At 48.5% G+C, this 20,877-nt stretch overlaps 2 protein-coding genes across 3 annotated transcripts; one reads left to right on the forward strand and one right to left on the reverse strand.

Moving 5' to 3' along the window:
* Positions 1–312: 312 nt before the first annotated feature.
* c5h14orf180 (chromosome 5 C14orf180 homolog) lies at positions 313–17,342 on the forward strand. Of its 2 annotated transcripts, XM_030357036.1 has the most exons (10): positions 313–922; positions 2,277–2,307; positions 6,790–6,858; positions 9,706–9,826; positions 12,146–12,176; positions 12,594–12,702; positions 14,262–14,425; positions 14,555–14,687; positions 15,142–15,168; positions 15,550–17,342. In XM_030357036.1, exons 1-10 carry the CDS (start codon positions 770–772, stop codon positions 15,753–15,755), a joined length of 1,044 nt encoding a protein of 347 aa, XP_030212896.1. In that variant the 5' UTR covers positions 313–769; the 3' UTR covers positions 15,756–17,342. The 2 variants fall into 2 exon arrangements, with proteins under 2 accessions (XP_030212896.1, XP_030212897.1); XM_030357037.1 differs by lacking the exon at positions 15,142–15,168 and having other exon boundaries at positions 316–922.
* Positions 16,999–20,568, reverse strand: tmem179ab (transmembrane protein 179a, genome duplicate B). The gene is made up of 4 exons (XM_030357039.1): positions 19,920–20,568; positions 19,077–19,214; positions 18,917–18,995; positions 16,999–18,536 (listed from the first exon to the last, which is right to left on the reverse strand). The coding sequence occupies exons 1-4, from the start codon at positions 20,333–20,335 to the stop codon at positions 18,354–18,356; spliced, it is 816 nt and encodes a 271-aa protein (XP_030212899.1). The 5' UTR covers positions 20,336–20,568; the 3' UTR covers positions 16,999–18,353.
* Between the last annotated feature and the right edge of the window lie 309 nt (positions 20,569–20,877).

Here is a 20,877-nt window from a genome sequence, read left to right on the forward strand (position 1 = left end):
TAAAATTAGTTATATTTAAATTCAAATGAGGTTCAGTCGATAGTGGAGAGAGAAGGATGGAGAGACCGCTAGAGAGAGAGAGAGAGAGAGAGAGAGAGAGAGAGAAAGACAGAGAGAGAGTGCATTGTGGCTCAGTATCCATCCATTTCCTGCTTGTGCTCAGACCCTCTCACATGCTGACTGGGCAGCAGCGTGTGTGTAGCGCTGTGATTGGACCAGAGCCCTGTCATTCAAAATAAACAAATCCCCTCTCACTTCCCCTCTCCTCCTTCCGCGATGCGTCGGCTTGGAAGGAAGCAGGGAGGGAGGGAGGGAGGGAGGGAGGGGAACGGCTCTGTGGAGAGTGAGTCGCTAAAGCTCCCTCAGCCTCTCACCACCTGTCCTTGACTCGCTCTCAACAAGGAGCTCTCCGTTCCTTAAGCACTCTCTCTCTCTCTTGTGCCTTCTCCCTGTCTCTCCCCCGCGCTTGCTCTCTCTCTCCCTCTCTCTCTCTGTCTCTCCTTTCTCTGTGTCTATGCTAGCATCCGAGCGCTCATTTCTCTCTCTCTCACATTCTCTCTCTCTCTCTCTCTCCCCCTCTGGCAGTTCACGCTTCGCCCGCGGTCCGCTTCGGAGAGGGGCGGCAGCGGAGGCAGGAGAGGAAGTGGAGGAGGAAGGAGAAAGAAGGAGGAAGGAGGAGAAGGGAGGAAGGACAGAGCCGGAGGGAGGCAGCAGTTTGTCCCGGGCTCCGATGGCAGGAAGTGGTGCCTCCTCCGACCGGGACTAGGGGATGCTGAGCGGGGGGAGGGAGGGCCTCTTCGAGCTGGGACAGCAGCTCCAGCAGCAGGGGGAGAACCAGGCCGCCCTGCACTGCTTCCTCAGCTGCCTGCTGGGACTGAGCCACGTGCAGAGCTTCACCTCCCTGCCCAACTGTCTGCACCAGGTGAGCCAGACAGGCTGACCGCCCCCGGGGGGGGGGGGGACACACGCAAACACACATATACATACTCTGTAACGCACACACATACACACACACACACACACACACACACACACATACTCTGTAACGCACACACATACACACACACTCACACACACACACACACACACACACACATACATACTCTCTAACGCACACACACACACACAAACACACAAATTCTCCAACACACACACACAGACACACACATGCACACACACTCTCTAACACACACACACATACAAACACACACACACATACAAATACACACACACTCATTGTCGCAAGCACACTCCCTCGCATGCACACACACGCATGGACACACAAGTATTTTGCAAGCATGTACAAACACCTATGTACAAACACTGGAATGCATAAACACACTCAATGCTACGTGCAAACACACATTCTGTTAACTGTTAATATTTACTCTCTCTCTCTCTCTCTCTCTCTCTCTCTCTCTCTCTCTCTCTCTCTCTCTCTCTCTCTCTCTCTCTCTCTCTCTCTCTCTCTCTCTCTCTCTCTCTCTCTCTCTCTCTCTCTCTCTCTCTCTCTCTTCCTCTCCCTCAGGTGCAAATACAGATAAAAAGCACACACACTCTTTGTCTCTTACGTGTCTGTCTAACCATACAGATGTATTTGCCTTGCATGCCTTCCTTGAGTTGGGAACATTAGCACCCTAGGAGTAAGGAGCCTAGGAGTAAGGAGCCTAGGAGTTAAGAGAGTAGGACTTAGGAGCTTAGTAGTCAGGACACACAGAGGACAGAGCTCTTCTCAACATCTGTAGGTCCAATGTCAAAACCAGTACATACCACACAATCCATCATGGCTACGACGCCGATGCGGCGCGTTTGGCTGTCCTGGAAATATAAAAAGATCTTTGGATAGAAGCATATTTCAAAACCGACCACAGATACATGGTTTATGAAGAATAGCTTTGTCTCTGTTTACAGAAAGCTTATATTCACCATGCATCACCATCGTACCTAGCTTTATAAAATTCTACTTGGTTTAAACACCTATGGTACCCTGTGTGTTGTCATGGGCATTAAGTGTCGGTACTGTGACGTAACCTACCCCCAACGATGCAGATGGTAATCAGATGTGTATTAAGAAAATCTCCCAAATGTCAGTGCACTGTACGGTTATGTCGCTGTAACGCGACGCGTTGAGTGGAGAGCAGGAGGTTGACTGCACAAGTGGCGCACAATAACTGACAAGGGCCATTACATGCGTAAACAACCACAAAGGACTCTGGGAGATGAATTATTCAGCATCCACTACTCCTGTCTGATATTGGATTCTCTATGATTTACAGATCGCGGAACTCTTCATCAGCGAGAAGAACTGTATCCTCTAATCTACCCCGAAACAACGCAATGGCTTTAGGACGGGAAACTAGAAGTCTTAGCGATGTAAATGATGAGGGCCAGCTAATGGCAAGACAGCGGTCAAATGAGGATTGTCTTCCGGTAAGGGTCAACCTAGCAGGGCATGGCAGCACATTGAAGCACAGTAAATTCTGCTGCAAAGCAGGCAATACCACTGAGGCCTGTAGAAATATGTGGAAACACTGAGTGGGGCTCTGGGAGGGTAGGGGGGATGAGGTAAAGGGGTCTCCACACAGGAGTCCATAATCACAACATTTGTCCCTGAGCCCAGCTGCTTGTGTTTTTTTGTGGGGAGCTCGGGGGGGCTGTGTGTCGGCCTCTTAAAAGGATTTGTAGCCCCTTATCTGCTGCACAACAGAGTGTGGGAAGCACTAATTAACCTGTGTCTGCACTCTCAGTGCCGCTCGCTGCCAGGACGCCTCCACCACACTACAGCGCTCATAAAGATAATAGAGAAATGTCACGTTTCTAGATATACAGCCTCGCCCCAGGCGCGCTCTCTCTCTCTCTCTCTCTCTCTCTCTCTCTCTCTCTCTCTCTCTCTCTCTCTCTCTCTCTCTCTCTCTCTCTCTCTCTCTCTCTCTCTCTCTCTCTCTCTCTCTCTCTCTCTCTCTCTCACACTGAAGAGACACTTCAACCACTGACCTGCCTTTGCCTGCTCAGGTAATCTACCTCAGCAGATGGTTACTCTTGATGATGCATCTCCCCTACGTGTCTGGGCTCTAACCATCCATGGGTCTGCAGAGAGCCTCCAGCGAGCCCTCCTGGGGTGTAGAGGCCTTCCTGGCCGATAGGGAGCGTTTGAGGGACCAATGACTGGCGATCGATATCACTGTCATGTGTAAATGCAGCTTAGTTCCAAAAGTAAACTGTGTATGCTACATGCCCGTTTATGTTGTGTTTAAATAATAGTGTATAACACTGTTGTAATAGTACTGCAGTATATGTGTACATGCTATGTAAACCTCTTTGTACAAATGTGTACAGTTAGCCAGAAAAGAGCCATGACTACCAGCATTGTGTGTATTGTGAGCCAGAAACGAGTCATGTCTAGTTATAGTTAGCCAGATACTAGTCTTATTTATCAGCATTGTCTGCACTTTTAAATCCAACATACTCGCTCGCTGAGGTTTGCTTAGGAAAGCTTCCTTCAGATCAGCAGTGTATGGTTTTATTTGGCATGGTGTGGTTTAGTGTGGTGTAGTCTGGTGTGGTGTGGTGTGGTTTAGTGGGGTTTGGTTTGGTGTGGTTTGGTGTGGGATAGTTTGTTGGAGGTGGTGTGGTCTGGTGGGGTCTGGGGTGGTCTGGTGTGGTTTGGTGTGGTTTGGTGGGGTCTGGTGTGGTCTGGTGGGGTTTGGTGTGGTCTGGTGTGGTTTGGTGTGGTCTGGTGGGGTCTGGGGTGGCCTTGGGTTGTCAGGTGGGGTTTGTTGTGGTCTGGTGTGGTTTGGTGGGGTCTGGTGGGGTTTGGTGGGGTTTGTTGTGGTCTGGTGTGGTCTGGTGGGGTCTGGTGGGGTCTGGTGGGGTCTGGTGTGGTCTGGTGTGGTCTGGTGGAGTCTGGTGTGGTCTGGTGGGGTCTGGTGTGGTTTGGTGGGGTCTGGTGGGGTCTGGTGGGGTCTGGTGTGGTCTGGTGGGGTTTGGTGGGGTTTGGTGTGGTCTGGTGGGGTCTGGTGTGGTCTGGTGGGGTCTGGTGGGGTTTGGTGGGGTTTGGTGGGGTTTTAGTGCAGCTCATATGGGAGCACCGGAGAGGAGGAGGTCTTAAGCGCCCCTTGAGAGGCTGGGGCAACAGGGCCGCTGAGTCACACCAGAGAGGACCTCTTGAGCGTGAAGTTCTCCATGGCCGCCCGATGCTCTGAAGGAGACCATTACATGTCACTAATGTCCCACACAACGTCCCAACCAAACCAGGACACGTTTGCTGGTTTCTAACTAGCCACATTGTAATGACGTGTGATTTTACTTGATCCGGGTTCTCCAGTCCTAGTCAGGGCAGCTTTGGGAGAAACAGCATGGGTTAAGTTCTGCTATCAGAACATGGTCGTATCTAAAGGTCACCTCTGACTGCAGGAGCGTTTGAAGGGTTGCTTGACAAGCAATTCATGGCTAGGATGTTGTATCTCCTTTCCATGATATCCCAAATCCAAGGTAAACAGACTGAGCCATTCATCAGATATCATCAGTGAATAAACACCACCTTTAACGTGTTTATACACGCATGTGTGGGTGGTTAGTTGATATGCTTGAAATGGATGTCATCTAAAGAACCTTGGATCCCCTTGGTGGGGGGCATATACTTCAGATGGTTATTTCCGTCGGGGTCCTTGGTGGAATTGTGTCGCACGTGCACCCAGAGGTGCCCTTGGAGGTGCCTGATTTAATGGACACTTTTGGAGCTCGGCCCAATTACCGGCCGTCTAGAAGACACGAGCCTGGAGGTGGAAGCGTAGGGAGCGGGGAATGTGTGTGTGAGTTTGTGTGTGTGTCTATTTGTCTATGTATGTGTGTATTTTTATGTGTGTGTGTGTGTGTGTGTGTGTGTGTGTGTGTGTGTGTGTGTGTGTGTGTGTGTGTGTGTGTGTGTGTGTGTGTATCTGCATGCGCGTGCGAATGTCTGTGTGCATGTGCGTGTGTGTGTGCGTGCGTATGCGCATGCTTGCGTGCAAGTGTATGTGCGTGTGCATGCGCGTGCGTGCGTGTTGAGAGAGGGGAGCGTGAGATTCCCCTTGCTGGGTCAGGGTGCTGTGTTGTTGCTGTCCAGACGAGGGCTATAAATATGCCGGTGACCTGCAGAGTAGTGCTGCGACCTCTGGTGACACCAGCTCCTCTAATCCCCCCCCCCCCCCCCTCCCAGATGGCCCACTTGTTACTGATCTGATGCCCACTGTGGCTGCCAGGTAGCCCACCCAACCCCACCACCCTCAGTCCCCACAGATGTATAAAGCCATTTTTCCACCACCCTACACCACCCCAACCTCTGCCCCCACACACACTCAATCTGGTCTTGATAGCAGGATGTAATGTGTCGTGTTTGGGGAAGTTGTTTATGCTTTCTGTGACTTATTCCTGAGTTGTGTTTTGTTCTTCTTGCCCAGGGTATCAGCAGAGAGTGCTGTAGCGTGTCTTGTTGCTCAGGAGAGGGAAGTTCATGAATAATAACCCTGGGAGCAGAATTGAGGAGGAGGATGGAGGAGGTCAGCTGGCGTAGATGTTTACCGAGCCCAGCAGGTCAAAGGGAACTCGCTCTCTCACTTCCACCCTGGAGTTGGAGCATGTAGGACTGAGCCAGGTGAGACACCGTCTTCAGCGCTCTGACGCAGTCGAGGTGAAGTTTGGATAAATTACAGTTTACACAATAGAATAGACAGAGGCTTAGACGGAGATTCAGGAGGCCAGCGCTGCGGTGTCTGTGTTTATTTTAGGTACATTCTTCTTGGAAGTGAACTACAAACTCCCTTGTCAAGTATCAATGGAGTCACTTGGCAACCAGAGTAGCTCTGTTGTGGAATATTGTGAGGCAGGGGCTATTTTTAGAGACGCTTTAGAAGCTGAGCATGTTGCAAACAAACGATCTGATGCAAAAGTTAAAGAAAACGTTTAAGTATCAGTATTCTACCTGAAAATTGTATTATACTTGAACAACTAAACAATTCTCTACCACAGAACCGGCTATGTTAAAACAATAGAGAATGCAACATAGAATGTGCAAAGGTAATCTTTGTCGCATGGCTCTTTATTTTATTTTATTATCAAGATATGAGTTCAATTTATTTAAATAGAGCTGTGTACCAAGGTCTTTGATAGACGCCACCTGCCACTGCCCTGTAGCTAACCTTCACTGGGTCCTGCAGACAAAGGACGCAGGCTAGGGAGGTTGGAAGACGGTTTATTGTAGAATTTTCTAGTTATGGCGCTCGTTCTCCATGTTGCAATGTAGGAGATCTGTGTGTGTGTGTGTGTGTGTGTGTGTGTGTGTGTGTGTGTGTGTGTGTGTGTGTGTGTGTGTGTGTGTGTGTGTGTGTGTGTGTGTGTGTGTGTGTGTGTGTGTGTGTGTGTGTGTGTTGACTAACCTGCGCACACTGAGACCTCATCCTGCAACATACGTGCAGCCTCACCCAGATCCCGAGTCGAGTCAGACTTGGCCGGTTGAGGCTGCTCCAACCAGCCATCATCCACACACACTCCCACGTCTCTCTTTCCATGACGACGACTAGAACATTATTGAAAAGAGAACAGTTTGTACACATCGCAGTTTTGCCTCAAGACAAATGAATATAAATCCTACGGAAACAAACGGCATAAACAATCCATTGAATCAGGGGGCCGTAAATCACAGGCTGAAGTGAAAAGGAGGTGGCGGTTGGGGGGGGAGACAAACGTTTTAAAATGCAACAGATTTCTTGTGCCACTGAGGATCCCAAAGCATCCTTCACAGCCCACCAACAGATGGGAAGGCCCTGCAGTTCATCCAGGCGGAGAAGATGTTCTACGAGGTGGCTCTGATCGAACTAACAGGCAAGTGACCCTTCACTATCTCTTCAGCTGTTCTTTTCAAAGGCTTGTCTGTGGAACTCATTGTATACTTAATCAGTGGTTCTCAAACCTTTTCTACTAGGGTACCCCCCTTTAAGATATTGTTTCAACTGAGTACCCCCTTCCAAAAATACTCACAATTTAGTGTGAAACATGGGCCTGTGCTTTATGCAACTGTTGGCTAATTTCTCCCCACAAAAGAAGTGCAACGCCAGGGGAGGGTCAGAGCATGTGGAGGTGAATCCCATTCAAATATATTCCTCCTGAAACTGACGACATTATGTTGTTCCTGGATGAACTTTCTTTTTCACAGATTCTCAGTTTACATTTCAACCATCTGTCCTTTTTCACAAGTTGTTACTGTTTATCTTTCAGAATAGAAATTGGCTCAGGGTGGAAAAATAATTATAGTTAGCTATTTTGTTACCCCCATTTGAGAACCACCGTGCTAAACGATACAGGGAACAGACCCGTAAGGGGTCCGATGCCTTTGAGCCAGAGCGGCTGATGGCTGATCATCTCTGTGCTTCCCAGGGTTATCCTCGTTTAACGACTATAGGCTTGGCCTCGCCAGGCGACTCCCAGCCTGTGTTTTGAATTTTAATGAGGCACAGCTGAAGGTGCAGAAATTATTGGACGAGGGAAAAGTGGTCAGCAAATCCACCCTGGGTAAATAAAGATTAGAAAGCAGCTTACATATGGCTCTAAGTTAGAGCAACTTCAGGTGCAGCAAGATATTATTTAGCATACACGCTGTTTGTGTGTGTGTGTGTGTGTGTGTGTGTGTGTGTGTGTGTGTGTGTGTGTGTGTGTGTGTGTGTGTGTGTGTGTGTGTGTGTGTGTGTGTGTGTGTGGTGTATCTTTGGTAGACGCACATGTGCCTGCATGTGAGTAAGGCGATCTCGCCCCATCCCTCGGGGAAAACAAAGGTGAGAGTGCGATTTAGCAAAACCAAAGAAGCCAACGCATGCTTTCACAACCAGGGTCAGTCGTTCATCACCTGCTGCCGCTGTCTCCCTCTCTCTCCTTTCCCCCTCTCCCTCCCGCTCTCCTTCCTCTCTCTCTCTCTCTCTCTCTCTCTCCCTCTCTCTCTCCTTCCCCCCTCCCTCCCTCTCTCCTTCTCCCCCACCCTCTCTCTCTCTCTCTCCATCTCTCCCTCTCTCTCTCCATCTCTCTCTCTCCCTCTCTCTCCTTTCCCCCTCTCCCTCCCTCTCTCCTTCCTCTCTCTCTCTCTCTCTCTCTCTCTCTCTCTCTCTCTCCGTCTCCGTCTCCGTCTCTCTCTCTCTCTCTCTCTCTCTCTCTCTCCCTCTCCATCTCTCTCTTCGTCTCTCTCTCTCTCTCTGACCCTTGATCTGTCTCCTTCTCCCACTCCCTCTCTCTCTCTCCGTCTCTCTCCGTCTCTCTCTCCCCTCCTCCCCTCTCTCTCTCTCTCTCTCTCTCTCTATCCCTCTATCTTTCTCTTACTCCTCTCCTGCTGGTGCTGATGCAGCAGCAGCTCCGTCTTGCCCGGTAGAGGGGGGAGAGGGTGGAGCAGGGGGGGAGAGGGGGAGAGGGTGGAGCAGGGGGGGAGAGGGGGAGAGGGTGGAGCAGGGGGGGAGAGGGGGAGAGGGTGGAGCAGGGGGGGAGAGGGTGGAGCAGGGGGGGAGAGGGGGAGAGGGGGGAGAGGAGTTGGAGGACGGCGGCGACGGCGGAAGACGAATGGCTGCACTTGGTATTATCCCATCAGGAGCAGTGGCTGCAGCCCGGCCCACTCCCTGACTCAGCACTCAGTGGGATTGGAGTCGGGCCCGCCAGAGTCCAGGGGCCGCAGACAGAGCCACTGGTCTGTGGGGGGGTCTGCTTTGGCTCCCTGGCCACTGTGGGGGGGAAACTGCTTTCATTTCGCCACATTTGGGCGGATGAGGTTTGGACTGTGAGCTCTGCTCTTTGGCATCGCTCGCTTTCTTGGTTTCACGTCGTCACATTAACGACCGAACGCCAGGATCAGAAACTATTAGTCGTCGTCATCACAAGTCGTCAATCGTGTGTTTGTGCGTGTGTATGTGTGTGTGATGGCTTGCCTTTTGCAGATACACACTCCTCTGAGTGTGTGTGTTGCTTCCCTCTATTCTTAGTGTGAGTGTGTGTGTGTGTGCGCTACCTCTCTCTCCTCTGAGTGTGTGTGTTTGTGTGTGCGCTACCTCTCTCTCTGATTGTGTATGTGTGCGCTACCACTCTCTCCTATGAGTATTTCTGTGCGTGCGTGTGTGTGCGTGTGTTTGTTGCCTCCCCCTATTCTGAGTGTGTGTGTGTGTGTGTGTATCTGAGCATGTGTGTGTGTGTGTGTTGCCTCCCTCTCCTCTGAGTGTGTGTGTGTGTGTGTGTGTGTGTGTGTGTGTGTGTGTGTGTGTGTGTGTGTGTGTGTGTGTGTGTGTGTGTGTGTGTGGCCTCCCTCTCCTCTGAGTGTGTGTGTGTGTGTGTGGGTGTGTGTGTGTGTGCGTGTGTTTGTTGCCTCCCTCTCCGGTCCTTATCAGTGCTCCTGTGTCTCTAGTCTCCAGTTTGCCCCACTCTGCTGCTCAGCCGCCACACAGCTCAACTTCCCTCCAGGACTCTAGCCCACAGGCACGCCGCCAACCCTCCAGGACTTCCTAGACCTCTCTCCCCGGTAGATTTAAACAGAGACCCAGGGAGGTGAAGTGTCGGGGGGGGGGGGGGGGGGGGGAGGAGGGCGTGAGAGAAGAGTCAGTCAGGCTGCGACCGGGAGAGAACCAGGACAGAGAGAGCAGTGGAGAGAGTGAGGAGAGAGAGGTCCGTGTGACCGGGACCCCATGCCCTGTGTGTGCGTGACAGGGCCCCAGGAGGAGGCCACGCTGGGCTCGGCCGGGTGGACCAGCGCCGAGGAGGTCCTGGACCAGGCGTCCCAGGCCCAGCACCTGGAGCGGCTGGCCCAGCTCTGCATCATGAGCAAGAGGTAGGACTCTCTCTGTAGCCTTTATGTCTGTGTGTCCATATCACGGGACTTCATCATGAGCAAGAGGTAGGACTCTCTCTGTAGCCTTTATGTCTGTGTGTTCATATCACAGGACTGCATCACGGTGCTGCTGGCCCCCTTGCTTACCTGGGACAGAAATACACAGAAATAAAGATTAAACAGTATATTTACCTGACGATTTATAAGTGCATATGGCTCTATTTGGCTTGGTTCCAGTTGTACTTGTTGTTTATACTTATACAAATATTTGAATGAAGTGTATTTACTAGATTTAGCTATGAACTGTCTCTGCTTGTTGGATTTCCGGATTAGTAAAAACATGCATTAAATTAACATATGTTTGATGAGCGTTTGTTTGTTTGATAAATTTGATATGCTAATTGAACGCTCTAATAAATGCTATTATATATGCAATGATAAATGCTATAAAATATACTGTACTATATGCTATCATAAACATAACTCGCTGGAAGTAGTGTTGGATAATGTTCTCCTCATTTAAATCGGTAATAAGAAAAAGTTATCTCTTAACATGACTTAAAGAAACTAAGTAAATAAATACTGAGGTTCCTGTTACAAAGAATGCAGGAAATGTAGAAATCCAATATGGTGACCTTGTTTTGATACGAACACGCATGCATTCTTCTGAAAACCGGTTGGTTAAGATGGTGGGATTGGTGAGCCTTTTACTAAAAATACAGAAAACGTGTTTGTGTGGTTATGCATTTGCCCTTAAAATATACAATTGTCTGAGAACTGGACTGAAGTAAGAAACTTACTTAAGGAACCCTTACTATCAGTTCGACCCTTATCTTCACATTCACCAATGCTTTTGCTCTGAAGCTGCCAGTAACTACTAGTCACTCTAACAGTCAAACTTGTACACCAGCGTAAACACCTGTCCAAAGTAAGGCATTCCCACCCTTTGTAAAACACGACTTCAATAAGAGCTGCGTTGAGTTTCCGTGGGCCTGTGGCCGAAGGAGACACCGTACGGTACGCACGGCTGCGGGCTGCCAGAAGAAAGCGTTCACTGGATCCCGGGGCTCCTGTTGCAGGGGTACTTTGTTAGGCCAAAACAGAAACACTTTTTCTGTGCTCCTGCTGTCATTGTTGGGATTAAACCATTTAACCCTGAAGGGGTGACAGAGGTGCCGGGGCCTTTTTAAGGTGAAGGGCTCTGGATATGACTGCCCTGGGGACGGTAGCGCAGAGCGATGGGGGTTCTGTCCCGCTCTCGCCTTATCGGGCTTATGTTTTGGAACAAAATAAGCGCATGCAGGAATTTGACTCTGACCCCTTTGCACCCGTTTCACAACGCAATACTTTCCCACGGGGGACCTTGTCTTAAAATAAATGCGCCATAAAAAAGGGGGTAACACAAGTATTGGTCTTCAGTTATGGCTGGGCTGGTTCGAAGCGGGACAGTGTTCTGCCTGGGCGTTTGTCCCGTCTGTTGTACTTTCGGAAGTCCTTAGAGGCGCTGAAGGGCTTCTCTGCCTCGGCCCGATCAGGTGTCCTCTGAGAACCTTCTAAATAAGTGCAAGGCGACACCTGGCCATTACTAATTAAAGCCCAGTGTGGCTCGGAGCGTGGACACCGACATCTGTCACACTAAACATAGGTTGCTCCGCATGCACGCGTGAGGGCGATGAATGTTCACGTCTGGGCGGGGTGTTTGGGGGGGGGTCGTTGGGTTGGGTTGGGTTGGAGGGTAGGGGTCTGACAGCAGCTGGCCATCCCCCTCCCCGGACCCTGTGTTTCCCACAAAAGAGGGGTTCACCTAGAATAGCGCAGACGGAGGGGGGAAAGTACGGACAAGGGCATGGCCCCGGTAAACAGACCTGTGCGGGCCGTGCCTGCTGTAACTCAGCCCCGTCCGAGGCAGCCGGCCCGGGCAGCGTGCGTACTGGCAGAGACGGAAGGTTTCCACTGCGAGTCCCCGCGTCTCCAATCACGGCGCAGCCCTGTTTGGATTTCTCCCCTCGTGTCCGTTGTGCTCGAAGCACTGACACGGATACGCTCACCGGCAACGCAGCCACGCTCCACTGAGCTTGATTAAGGTTACCCCCCCCCCCACACACACACACACACACACACATGCCTTCCGGAGTCCGGAATCTTCCGTTAACAAAAAGACGTGTTTGTGTTTGTGCGTGTCGGTGATCGCACGTCACTAGTACGTCAGACGCACAGATAAGAGATGGAAGAGATAATCGACTGAGTGTCGGCTCATTAAGCTCATTGACTTCTTCTCTCTAACTTTAATTCATTTTTGTCTTCCTTCCTGCTTTTCAGACCCCATCTTGCCCTGGAATATAGCGGGAAGGTATGTTCCATGTGTTCATGTTTATTTATTTCCTATTTTAGCAACAGTGGAAGATTATATGACAATGGCATACAATGGCTTACATGATGTGTTAGATTATGGGTCACATGAGGGGTCACATGATGTGTTAGATGATGGGTCACATGATGGGTCAAATGAGAGGTTAGATGATGTGTCACATGAGGGGTTAGATGATGGGTATCATGAGGGGTCACATTATGTGTTAGATGATGGGTCACATGATGGGTCAAATGAGGGGTTAGATGATGGGTCAAATGATTGGTCACATGAGGGGTTAGATGATGGGTTACGTGATGGGTCACATGACGGGTCACATCATGGGTCACATGACGGGTTAGGTGATGGTTCACATGGTGATCGTCATGTGCTCAGACTAGGACTGTTTGATCCTCTCAGGCCACCAAGATCCACCAGAAGACCTTCGGCCACGACCACCCCATCACGGCCCGGAGCCTGGAGCTGCTGGCCACCGTCTACGCTGAGATCGGCAAGACTGAGTACTCAGGTGGGACGCGCTCAGACACAAACCAACCACGCGGAAAGTTAAACACCTCCCATCCATTTTTTATCAAAAGCGCGTGTGTTCAAACACTTGCTGTATGATTAGGACTATCTAAATATAAACGTCTGTGTGTGTCTGTGTGCGGGCGCGTGCGTGTTTCTACATGGAGTTGATATAAGGTCGGAAACTCTGTCCCATCTCGGGAGAGGGAACGCAGGCCTCACCACCACATGAAACTGTCTCCGGACATTTGTCAAAACGCAGCACAACAATGTCAGTCCTGACGAACTTTCACACAGCGAGCAGAACAGCTTAGCATGGAGCAGCACTAAAACACTGTCTCTAGCCTGACACTAATGTCAGCTCAGGACAATGGTACATTGTTCATTTGAGGAGAACGTTTAAACAGGGAGATGCTATTATGTAAAGAGAGACTATGAATTGAAGAAGAAAGTCAAGTTGCTTTGACACGACAAGTCTTTACAGGGATGTCAACGTTGGAAAGATAAAGTGTTATTAATTGATGTAGGACGAGAATACTCATTAAAGTGCTCTTCTACATAGACTTAAGAAGTAAAAGGAAAAGCGCCGTCATCACGTTGACAGTTTCGGGCCACGGTGAGGTTATTATTGCTTGGTTTGCGTGACGATAGGGAAACAATGGCAGGGTTGTTTTTAGACTGTTTCTATAAAGGCTGGTCCGCTTTGAACACTAATGAAAAGTGCTTGCCTTGGTGAGTCCGACATCAGAGCAGTAAAGGGCATCTACAGGGAAATGAATACACCGTAATATGCTCATTTCCTCAGTTTGTTATGTAGCTCGAGGGATCCGGTAGCATACCAAAATAACAACTTAGCCGGCCAGCTGATTCCACCACTAGGGCATTGTCTGACTCGTCACTGAGAGATGCACAACATGAATACACTGGGAACACGAGGCCAACGATAGGCCTCTGCAATGTACATGTTTCAGTATGTTGAGTTTTTTTCTAAATGTCGTCTATTCTGTTTTCTTGCGTTGTAAATCAAGCTGGCCCACAAACAGTTGGGGGAGAGGGGGGCAGGGGTTGCAGGACTTGTTGTGAAGAAGGCTGTGTTTGCAGGACAATAAATGGTAGCGCCATACCACCGTGGGGTTTCATTTAAGGCACAATCACACATAAACATAGATCACTGGCATTTCGATAACATCCTGCTTGAAAAATAATGAAAATAATAGTACAAATACGCATGTCAATAAATATTATTATTAGCATTCAATTGCATTGTCCACATAAGAATGAACAGCAGAACGCTGAACAGCACGACGAGATAAGAGGTTCCGCTGTTATATATATATCCGTCACCAGTCTGGGGCAGGCCCCATACATCACACAGTGTGCCGTGACGCGAACAGGAAGGAGTTAACCCTGGCAACGGCACGCTTGTTTGCCCTCCTTTGCATGTTTACCTTTGAGCTGCCATACGTCTGCAGGCGCGGGCCAGGGAGGCTCCAGTCGCCGCGGTGTTGTTGTGGAGCACGTTCCTCAGTGATGTCACCAGCATGTGGTCTCTGCTCCTAGACTCCCTGGGCCAGTGCGTCTCGGCGCTCTCCAAGCGCTTCGCCACGGCCGAGACATTCAGGGACGCGGTCAGCAGCATTCCCTATTCACATCGGGAGAAGCGCTCCGAGATCCGCCACAGAAAAGACCACGTCCACCACAAGGAGGACCATGAAGACAACAAGGTACAGATCCTCCTCCGTGACCAGAGAAGGCTGTCGGGGAACCTTACCCTGGGGTTCTGTTTCAGGATCCAAGTCCATCCTGCATGGCGGATCTGAACTGATCCTGGTCTGATCTGCTCTGATATTCAGGTTCTGAGTGCAGTGAGAGTGCCCACCTCCATATTGAAGAAGACTAACTGCACCAGCTCCGACTCTGAGCCAACCCACCGACGGAAGGGGGAGCGGAGAGTTCGCTTCAGGGAGCCGGAGACGACTGTACACGGTAAGGATTATCTTTGAAATCATGTTATTTTGGAGCTCAGTAAGCCCTCATCGCTAAGGGCCATGGAAGACCGGAATGGTGTGTTATGATTGTACCTGAGACCTGCTCAAGGCTTTATTAGTGCAACAACACTGGACAATAGCTTCTGTTGTTTGCATACCGGCCCAAGGAGCAGCGTCCATCTTGGCTCTTTGTTAAACAACTGATAGTGGGCTTGGAGAGAGTGTGATACATCGCACACAGAGTAGTGTGCAAATTCAGGAGAGGTTTGAAGCTATTTTTTGATTTGGTAGGCTGATCCACTCGACCATGGTAGATCCACATGTTTAAAAATGTGTTTTGTTTTACAAATATGCTCATATGAACTTCATGAAATGGTTAATTCAAATTCAAATGCAAACAAGGCAGCTTTGGACCTTACCAGAACAGATTCTTCTTTTGTCCGTTTTTACAGACATGCTATTCTATGACTGTTTAGGTGGTAAGTCCAAAATGAAATGCATGAAGAGTTGAACCACCTGCCTGATTTACAATGTTGTCACAGAATGTGTGTAATAACGAACCAAAGCATCAAATCCTATGTCACGATTTTACGACTGCAATGTTTCATGTCATGCCATCTTTGTGTCCACTTCTCTTGTTTGTATTGCCACCGATACATAACATAACGTAACACATTTCAAATGTTTATGCACTGCCTGGATACCGTGTTGCAACACACCACAACGTGTCTCACACAGGGTTAGCTAGGTCAAAAACTAGCCGTGTACAACCTCTGATTCAAAAGACCCTTATTTCTGGTTTACAAATCAAAACAGATGGCGTGAATTAACTAATTGCTTCTGGTGGTCTCGGGGTCTAGCCTATGAGACGACTCCGGCCCGCCCCCACCTGGCTCTCTTCACCTGCCTGTTCCTGCTGATGTCACTGCTGGGCGTGGCCATGTACTGCACGGACCGGCGACGCCCACAGCGCATGTGTGAGGAGCTGGAGGCCCGGCTGGCGGTCTACCTCCTGCACATGAAGCAACTGGTCTGGGGCTGCTGGATGTGGCTGACTGTGCAATGACTGGGACCGAACACAGGGGGCGACACGGAGCAAGGTGGAAACGTTTTTAGATGTCAGTGAGAGTCCACACACCACTCAAAGCACTGTAGCTTTTGGGTGAAGACTGTTGTACGATACACACTATGAACGGTGAGGGTAACTGCTCCCAGGGGGAGTGTAGGCAGAAAGGTAACATGTGGATTCCATGCCTGTATGAATATTTAACTGTAGTGGGTATGCCACACTTTTTAAATTGTGACGTTTTGCACATCTGCAATGTTGAAGCTCATGTAATGCTCACCAACTCGCAAATATTTTGAGTTTCCTTTTCTGGCACAATACTCGTATGCGGGCAAATGTTTTGATGGAATGCAAATATTTATTTGGGCATTGGACTGTCGTATATACACCTGATGTGATGCAGAAGAAAATGTGTATATAATATATGGCCTATCATAAAGGACTAACACAATATACAGCAATGTAACAATACTTCACTGACTGTTGCCTCATGGGCTGAGTTGGCTTCAATCGGACAGAAAAACCCTTGCAAATAAGGCTGATTATAGCACAAAAGAAATAAAATTGATTGGCATTGATTAAAGAAAACACACACACACAAAGTGTGAAGCATCACGGACTGAGTCGGGATGACTTTAAAGTAATTAAAGACCAAGAAAGGTTATTGACACTGCTTTCTAACCAAGCCTGTATAAAGATTGCCAAATTGGGCTGAGGAGAAAAACGTTGCCTCACAATTGAATGTATTCTGTGTTGTTGATTACGGTCCAGCGAATATTCTCTGCTGAGACGGTGTTTTGATATGCTTATAAGCCACCAATGACCTTCCCTCAATGTTATTTATTAGTCTAAACTCTGTCAACATCTACAACCAATGTCCAGCTAAACATAATCACTGACGTTTTTGTTTTCTTCTTAGTTAATATTTATATTTGCCCCAAAAAATTGATATTCAGGTTTTAATCTTGATGTCAAGGATTCCTTTGTGTTTTGGATAATGTAGGGTAAGTGGCATGGAGTATTTTGAATAGTACATGGTACCTGATGAATTATAGGATATGTACCAATAGAGAAAGGTTTGCAATTCTGGGGCCAAAATGCAGGAAAAGGAAAGAAGAACAAGTTATTTCAGTGTGATCATCCATAACGGCACACTCATACCGTATCCAGTCGGCCGACAAGTGAAAGGAACGGCAGACATATGACCTTCAACCTTCACTTTGAGGAATAACACATTTCACAGTTTTCAGTAAAACATTGTTTTATCCAACAGGTTTCAGGGAAAACAAAGGGAAGCATTGTACTCTGAAAGTCTAGCAGTTGAAGCAACAGAAGGCTTAAGAGCCGAGGTCAACAGGAGAAAGGCTCCGTTCCGGTAGTACTGGCAAACACAATTGCTATTAGCAATAAAACGCACCCAACTAGCTCCTGAACACACCTTTTGGTTGAGTAGCTGTGTTATGGCAGTCCAAACGTATATGGTCACTTTGTAAAGTGTGCCTTTTTTAGGAGGTTTACTTAGTTCTTAACTTTTTTATGATTTGTTTTTGATTGTTTTGAATAAAACTGTCATTACATACCAAAGTCCACTGAACGGAAGACTTGGTCTTACCCCCGACCCATGGATCCTTTGTGTGAGTCTGTTTATGTGTGTGCGTTTTTGTGGTTCTCAGTAGAAATTCTTCTAGGTATACATAAGTTCAATGTCCTCCTGGCAGCATGTAAAGAAATAAAGAATATATTCTTGTGAGTATGATAAAGCAGGGTTAGGTACTTTCCTGTCCTCACAAAGGACAGAAGAGTACTCTGGAATGAGTCGTCCTACGAAGCATTCTATCGATGGCGAAGTTGGACAAAATACAATGGAGAGTTACACTTCTTGATGTACAGTTGTGTATGAACTGCGAAAGCAAACAGCTTTATTCTACAGCATGCAATGGTTTTTCCTCTGCCAAGTTATAGGGTGACTCCACTGGGAAAGCACAGAAACCCTTTTAGGTACAGGATAGTGGCACATTTAAAACCCGTTTGGTTCATGCATAACAATCCATGCAAAAGCTACAGCTAGACAGGATGGTGTGCGTTATAAGCAGTAAGTCTGTTTGAGTCATCAGTATGACGGGTATAGAAACAGACACTGCACCTCGCTGCTTGTTGATTAGTATGAAGTACTACATAGCCTCTGCAAAGCTAAAACCTCCTGTTTGATTCAATCCACCACCGACTGAAATACTGATCTTCGATTGTCTATTTTGGCATCTGTCTTGCTCACAGTAGAAAACGAGGACTGTGTGTGTCAGTGCGTGTGTGTGTGTGTGCATGTGTGCATTTGTATGCATAGAGTGACAGTAAGTGTGTATGTTTGGCCATGCATGCATGTGCGTGCATGAGTGTATGTGCGTGCACGAATGTCACTCTATACATGGCTGCGCGTGTGTGTGCGTCAGTGTGTGCGTCGGTATGTGTGTGTGTGCAGGTTTGTGTGTCCGTGTTTGCTACAGTATGTGTGCTTGTGTGTGTGTGTGTGCATGAATGCGTGTGTGTGCGTCCGTGTGTGTGTGTGCGTCCGTCTGGTGTCTGTGTCTCCTCCTCCGGCCCTCAGATCAGGCCGGTCTTCAGGTGTGCGTCGGAGCGGCAGCGCAGAGCGGAGCGCCCCAGCAGCAGGTCCTTCTCGTGGATCAGGCTGTCCAGCAGGTCCTCCTGCCGGTAGTTGTGGTACACCTTGAGGAAGGCTAGCACCGCGATCCCCAGCCAGGTGAGCCACGCCGCCCACAGGCCAAACTGCCAGAGCGGGAGAGAGAGAGGCAGAAGGGCTTCCTGGTGAATCCTCCTTCAGTATGAAACCATAGCAACGAGGTGCACTTTGCACATGCAGAAGGGCTTCCTGGTGAATCCGCCTTCAGGATGAAACCATAGCAACTAGCAACGAGGTGCATCACTGTGCACTGCAAATGCAGAAGGGATTCCTGGTGATTCCTCCTTCAGTATGAAACCATAGCAACGAAGTGCATCACTGGGCACCTGCAGAAGGGCTTCCTGGTGAATCCTCCTTTAGTATGAAACCATAGCAACGAAGTGCATCACTGGGCGCATGCAGAAGGGCTTCCTGGTGAATCCTCCATCAATATGAAACCATAGCAACGAAGTGCACACAAACTCACCTGAGCTATCGCAAACTGGTCGTAGAAAGCTGAATTGTTCAGACCGAGCTCCAGGTCGGTGTCTTGCAGTTCTTCACAGCTGAAACCCACAATACGTGGAAACAGTTTAGAGACATACAGGAAGGACTGACGAAGAGGAGCTCTGAGGAAGAGGATTTACCTGCTGGGCATGCTTCCGCCCTCGGTGACAGAGTCACACCACAGGTTGAAGCCCACGGTGACGATGGTGCTGGACAGGAAGACGGTGAACACGGCCAGGGAGCTGATGAGCAGGTTCAGGAAGGCGTTGAAGATGGTGCTGGAGAACGATGTAGAACGTGTGGAGAGCAAAGGCAAAATGTAATTGTAACCTAGGCCTATCAAATATAATGTTTACGTGATATATTTGTTGGGTTAGCCGTAGATGATATATATATATATATATATATATATATATATATATATATATATATATATATATATATATATATATATATATATAAGATTTATTTTGGAGGATTTTCAATTGAAACATGTAGGACTATAAATAAGTTAAATCCTGTCATAGTGGGTTTAATTAATTAATTAATTATAATGAATTAATTTCCAACTAAAAAATTCATTTTAGGAAGTGGACAATCAAAACCTTTAGCAATGTTATGCCATGTGTGTAGGGATTTCTGTGATGCTCACAGGGAAGGAGGGAATTTGCTGCGTGTGCGTATTAATGGTGGCGCACAGTTACAGTATTGCCGGTGTTTCTATATATCATGCATGTGTATCTTTGGGAAGATGAACAATGCGGATGTGGCAAATGGGTGTTTGGTCCAGATCATCATCATACATCTGGAACTTTAGAATACGTCGCACCAGGGCGTGGGACATGTTAATAATAGACCGTCCTATTGAGTTCACGTTGTAGCTTAAATTAGCAAGAGCTATAGAGGCTATCCTATATAGCGGTCATGACGTTCCGCTCCATGCATTTCATCGTGAACCAGCCCACAGGTGCACCATCACTCACTCGTCGTGTCCTTTGCATAGGAAGAACAGCAGTCTCCATGCCTGCACTGCGGACAGGATAAGAGATGCTATTCCGACAAAAGTGATAAAGCTGCAGGACGACTCGGGTCCCCACTCCTCCACGATGAACCGCTGCTTCGACACAGTGATGTTCTCGTTCTGCCAAATGCCCCGGGTGAAGAGCAAGCACTTCCCCCGGAAATCTTCTGTGTTTTCCGACAGGGGCACTACGGCAATGAAACCAAAAACAAAAGATAAAAAATAAAGAATACATTGCGCGAAAATTAAATTATCAAGAGCCATTTTTCTATCCCTCTTCTTCTGCCTTGCGTCCCGACCCACCGCGCCTGCGCAGTGGATCTTGTATCGATGGCGCGTGGGCGCAGCATCCAGCGGCAGCATCCGACGCGGCAGCATCCGACGCGGCCTAATAATTAATTAGGCCGTAAGTCTTTTCCCCATCATCCTCAATATAGACGCTATTTTCTCCGTCCACCTTTGCAATGATATATAAAAACACATTGCTCAATTAGAATTTTTTTTTTTGTTTGAACATTATGTTTTGGTTATTTTTTATTTTATATCATATTTCAGTATCATTATCTTTGTCACATGGATTCATGCATTAGCTCTACACGGTATTCCCCCTTTCTCTTTCCCCATCTCCCTCTCCCCCGGTCTTGCCTCCCTCTCCCCCTTCCCCTCTCTATCTGCCTCACTCTCTCCCCTCCCTCTCCCTTGCTCTGGCCTCCCCCTCTCTCTCTCTCACTCTTGCCTCTCCCTCTCTCTCTCTCTCTCCCTCAGATAGAGAGGCAGGGTCTCATGCGCGCTACACCCTAGAGTAATGGTTTGTTTATGGATGGTGACAGCCCTTAAGGAAGGGCAGGTAGCCGTCTGATCTGTCTACTGCACGCTCGGCTGAGCCCATCTGGAGTACAGTAAGGATCATACAGCTATAG

The sequence above is a fragment of the Gadus morhua genome, chromosome 5 (genome assembly GCF_902167405.1).
Source record: "Gadus morhua chromosome 5, gadMor3.0, whole genome shotgun sequence".
Taxonomy (NCBI): Eukaryota; Metazoa; Chordata; class Actinopteri; order Gadiformes; family Gadidae; genus Gadus; species Gadus morhua.

Excerpts from the sequence above, each read along its gene's own strand:
- c5h14orf180 (XM_030357036.1), top strand. The coding sequence starts at position 770 with ATGCTGAGCGGGGGGAGGGAGGGCCTCTTCGAGCTGGGACAGCAGCTC. Across the intron at positions 9,827-12,145 it reads CTCTGCATCATGAGCAAGAG|ACCCCATCTTGCCCTGGAAT; the intron begins GTAGGACTCTCT and ends CCTGCTTTTCAG. Across the intron at positions 12,703-14,261 it reads CGGCAAGACTGAGTACTCAG|ACTCCCTGGGCCAGTGCGTC; the intron begins GTGGGACGCGCT and ends CTCTGCTCCTAG.
- tmem179ab (XM_030357039.1), bottom strand. The coding sequence starts at position 20,335 with ATGCTGCCGCGTCGGATGCTGCCGCTGGATGCTGCGCCCACGCGCCAT. Across the intron at positions 19,215-19,919 it reads CTATGCAAAGGACACGACGA|CACCATCTTCAACGCCTTCC; the intron begins GTGAGTGATGGT and ends ATCGTTCTCCAG. Across the intron at positions 18,537-18,916 it reads ACCAGTTTGCGATAGCTCAG|TTTGGCCTGTGGGCGGCGTG; the intron begins GTGAGTTTGTGT and ends CCGCTCTGGCAG.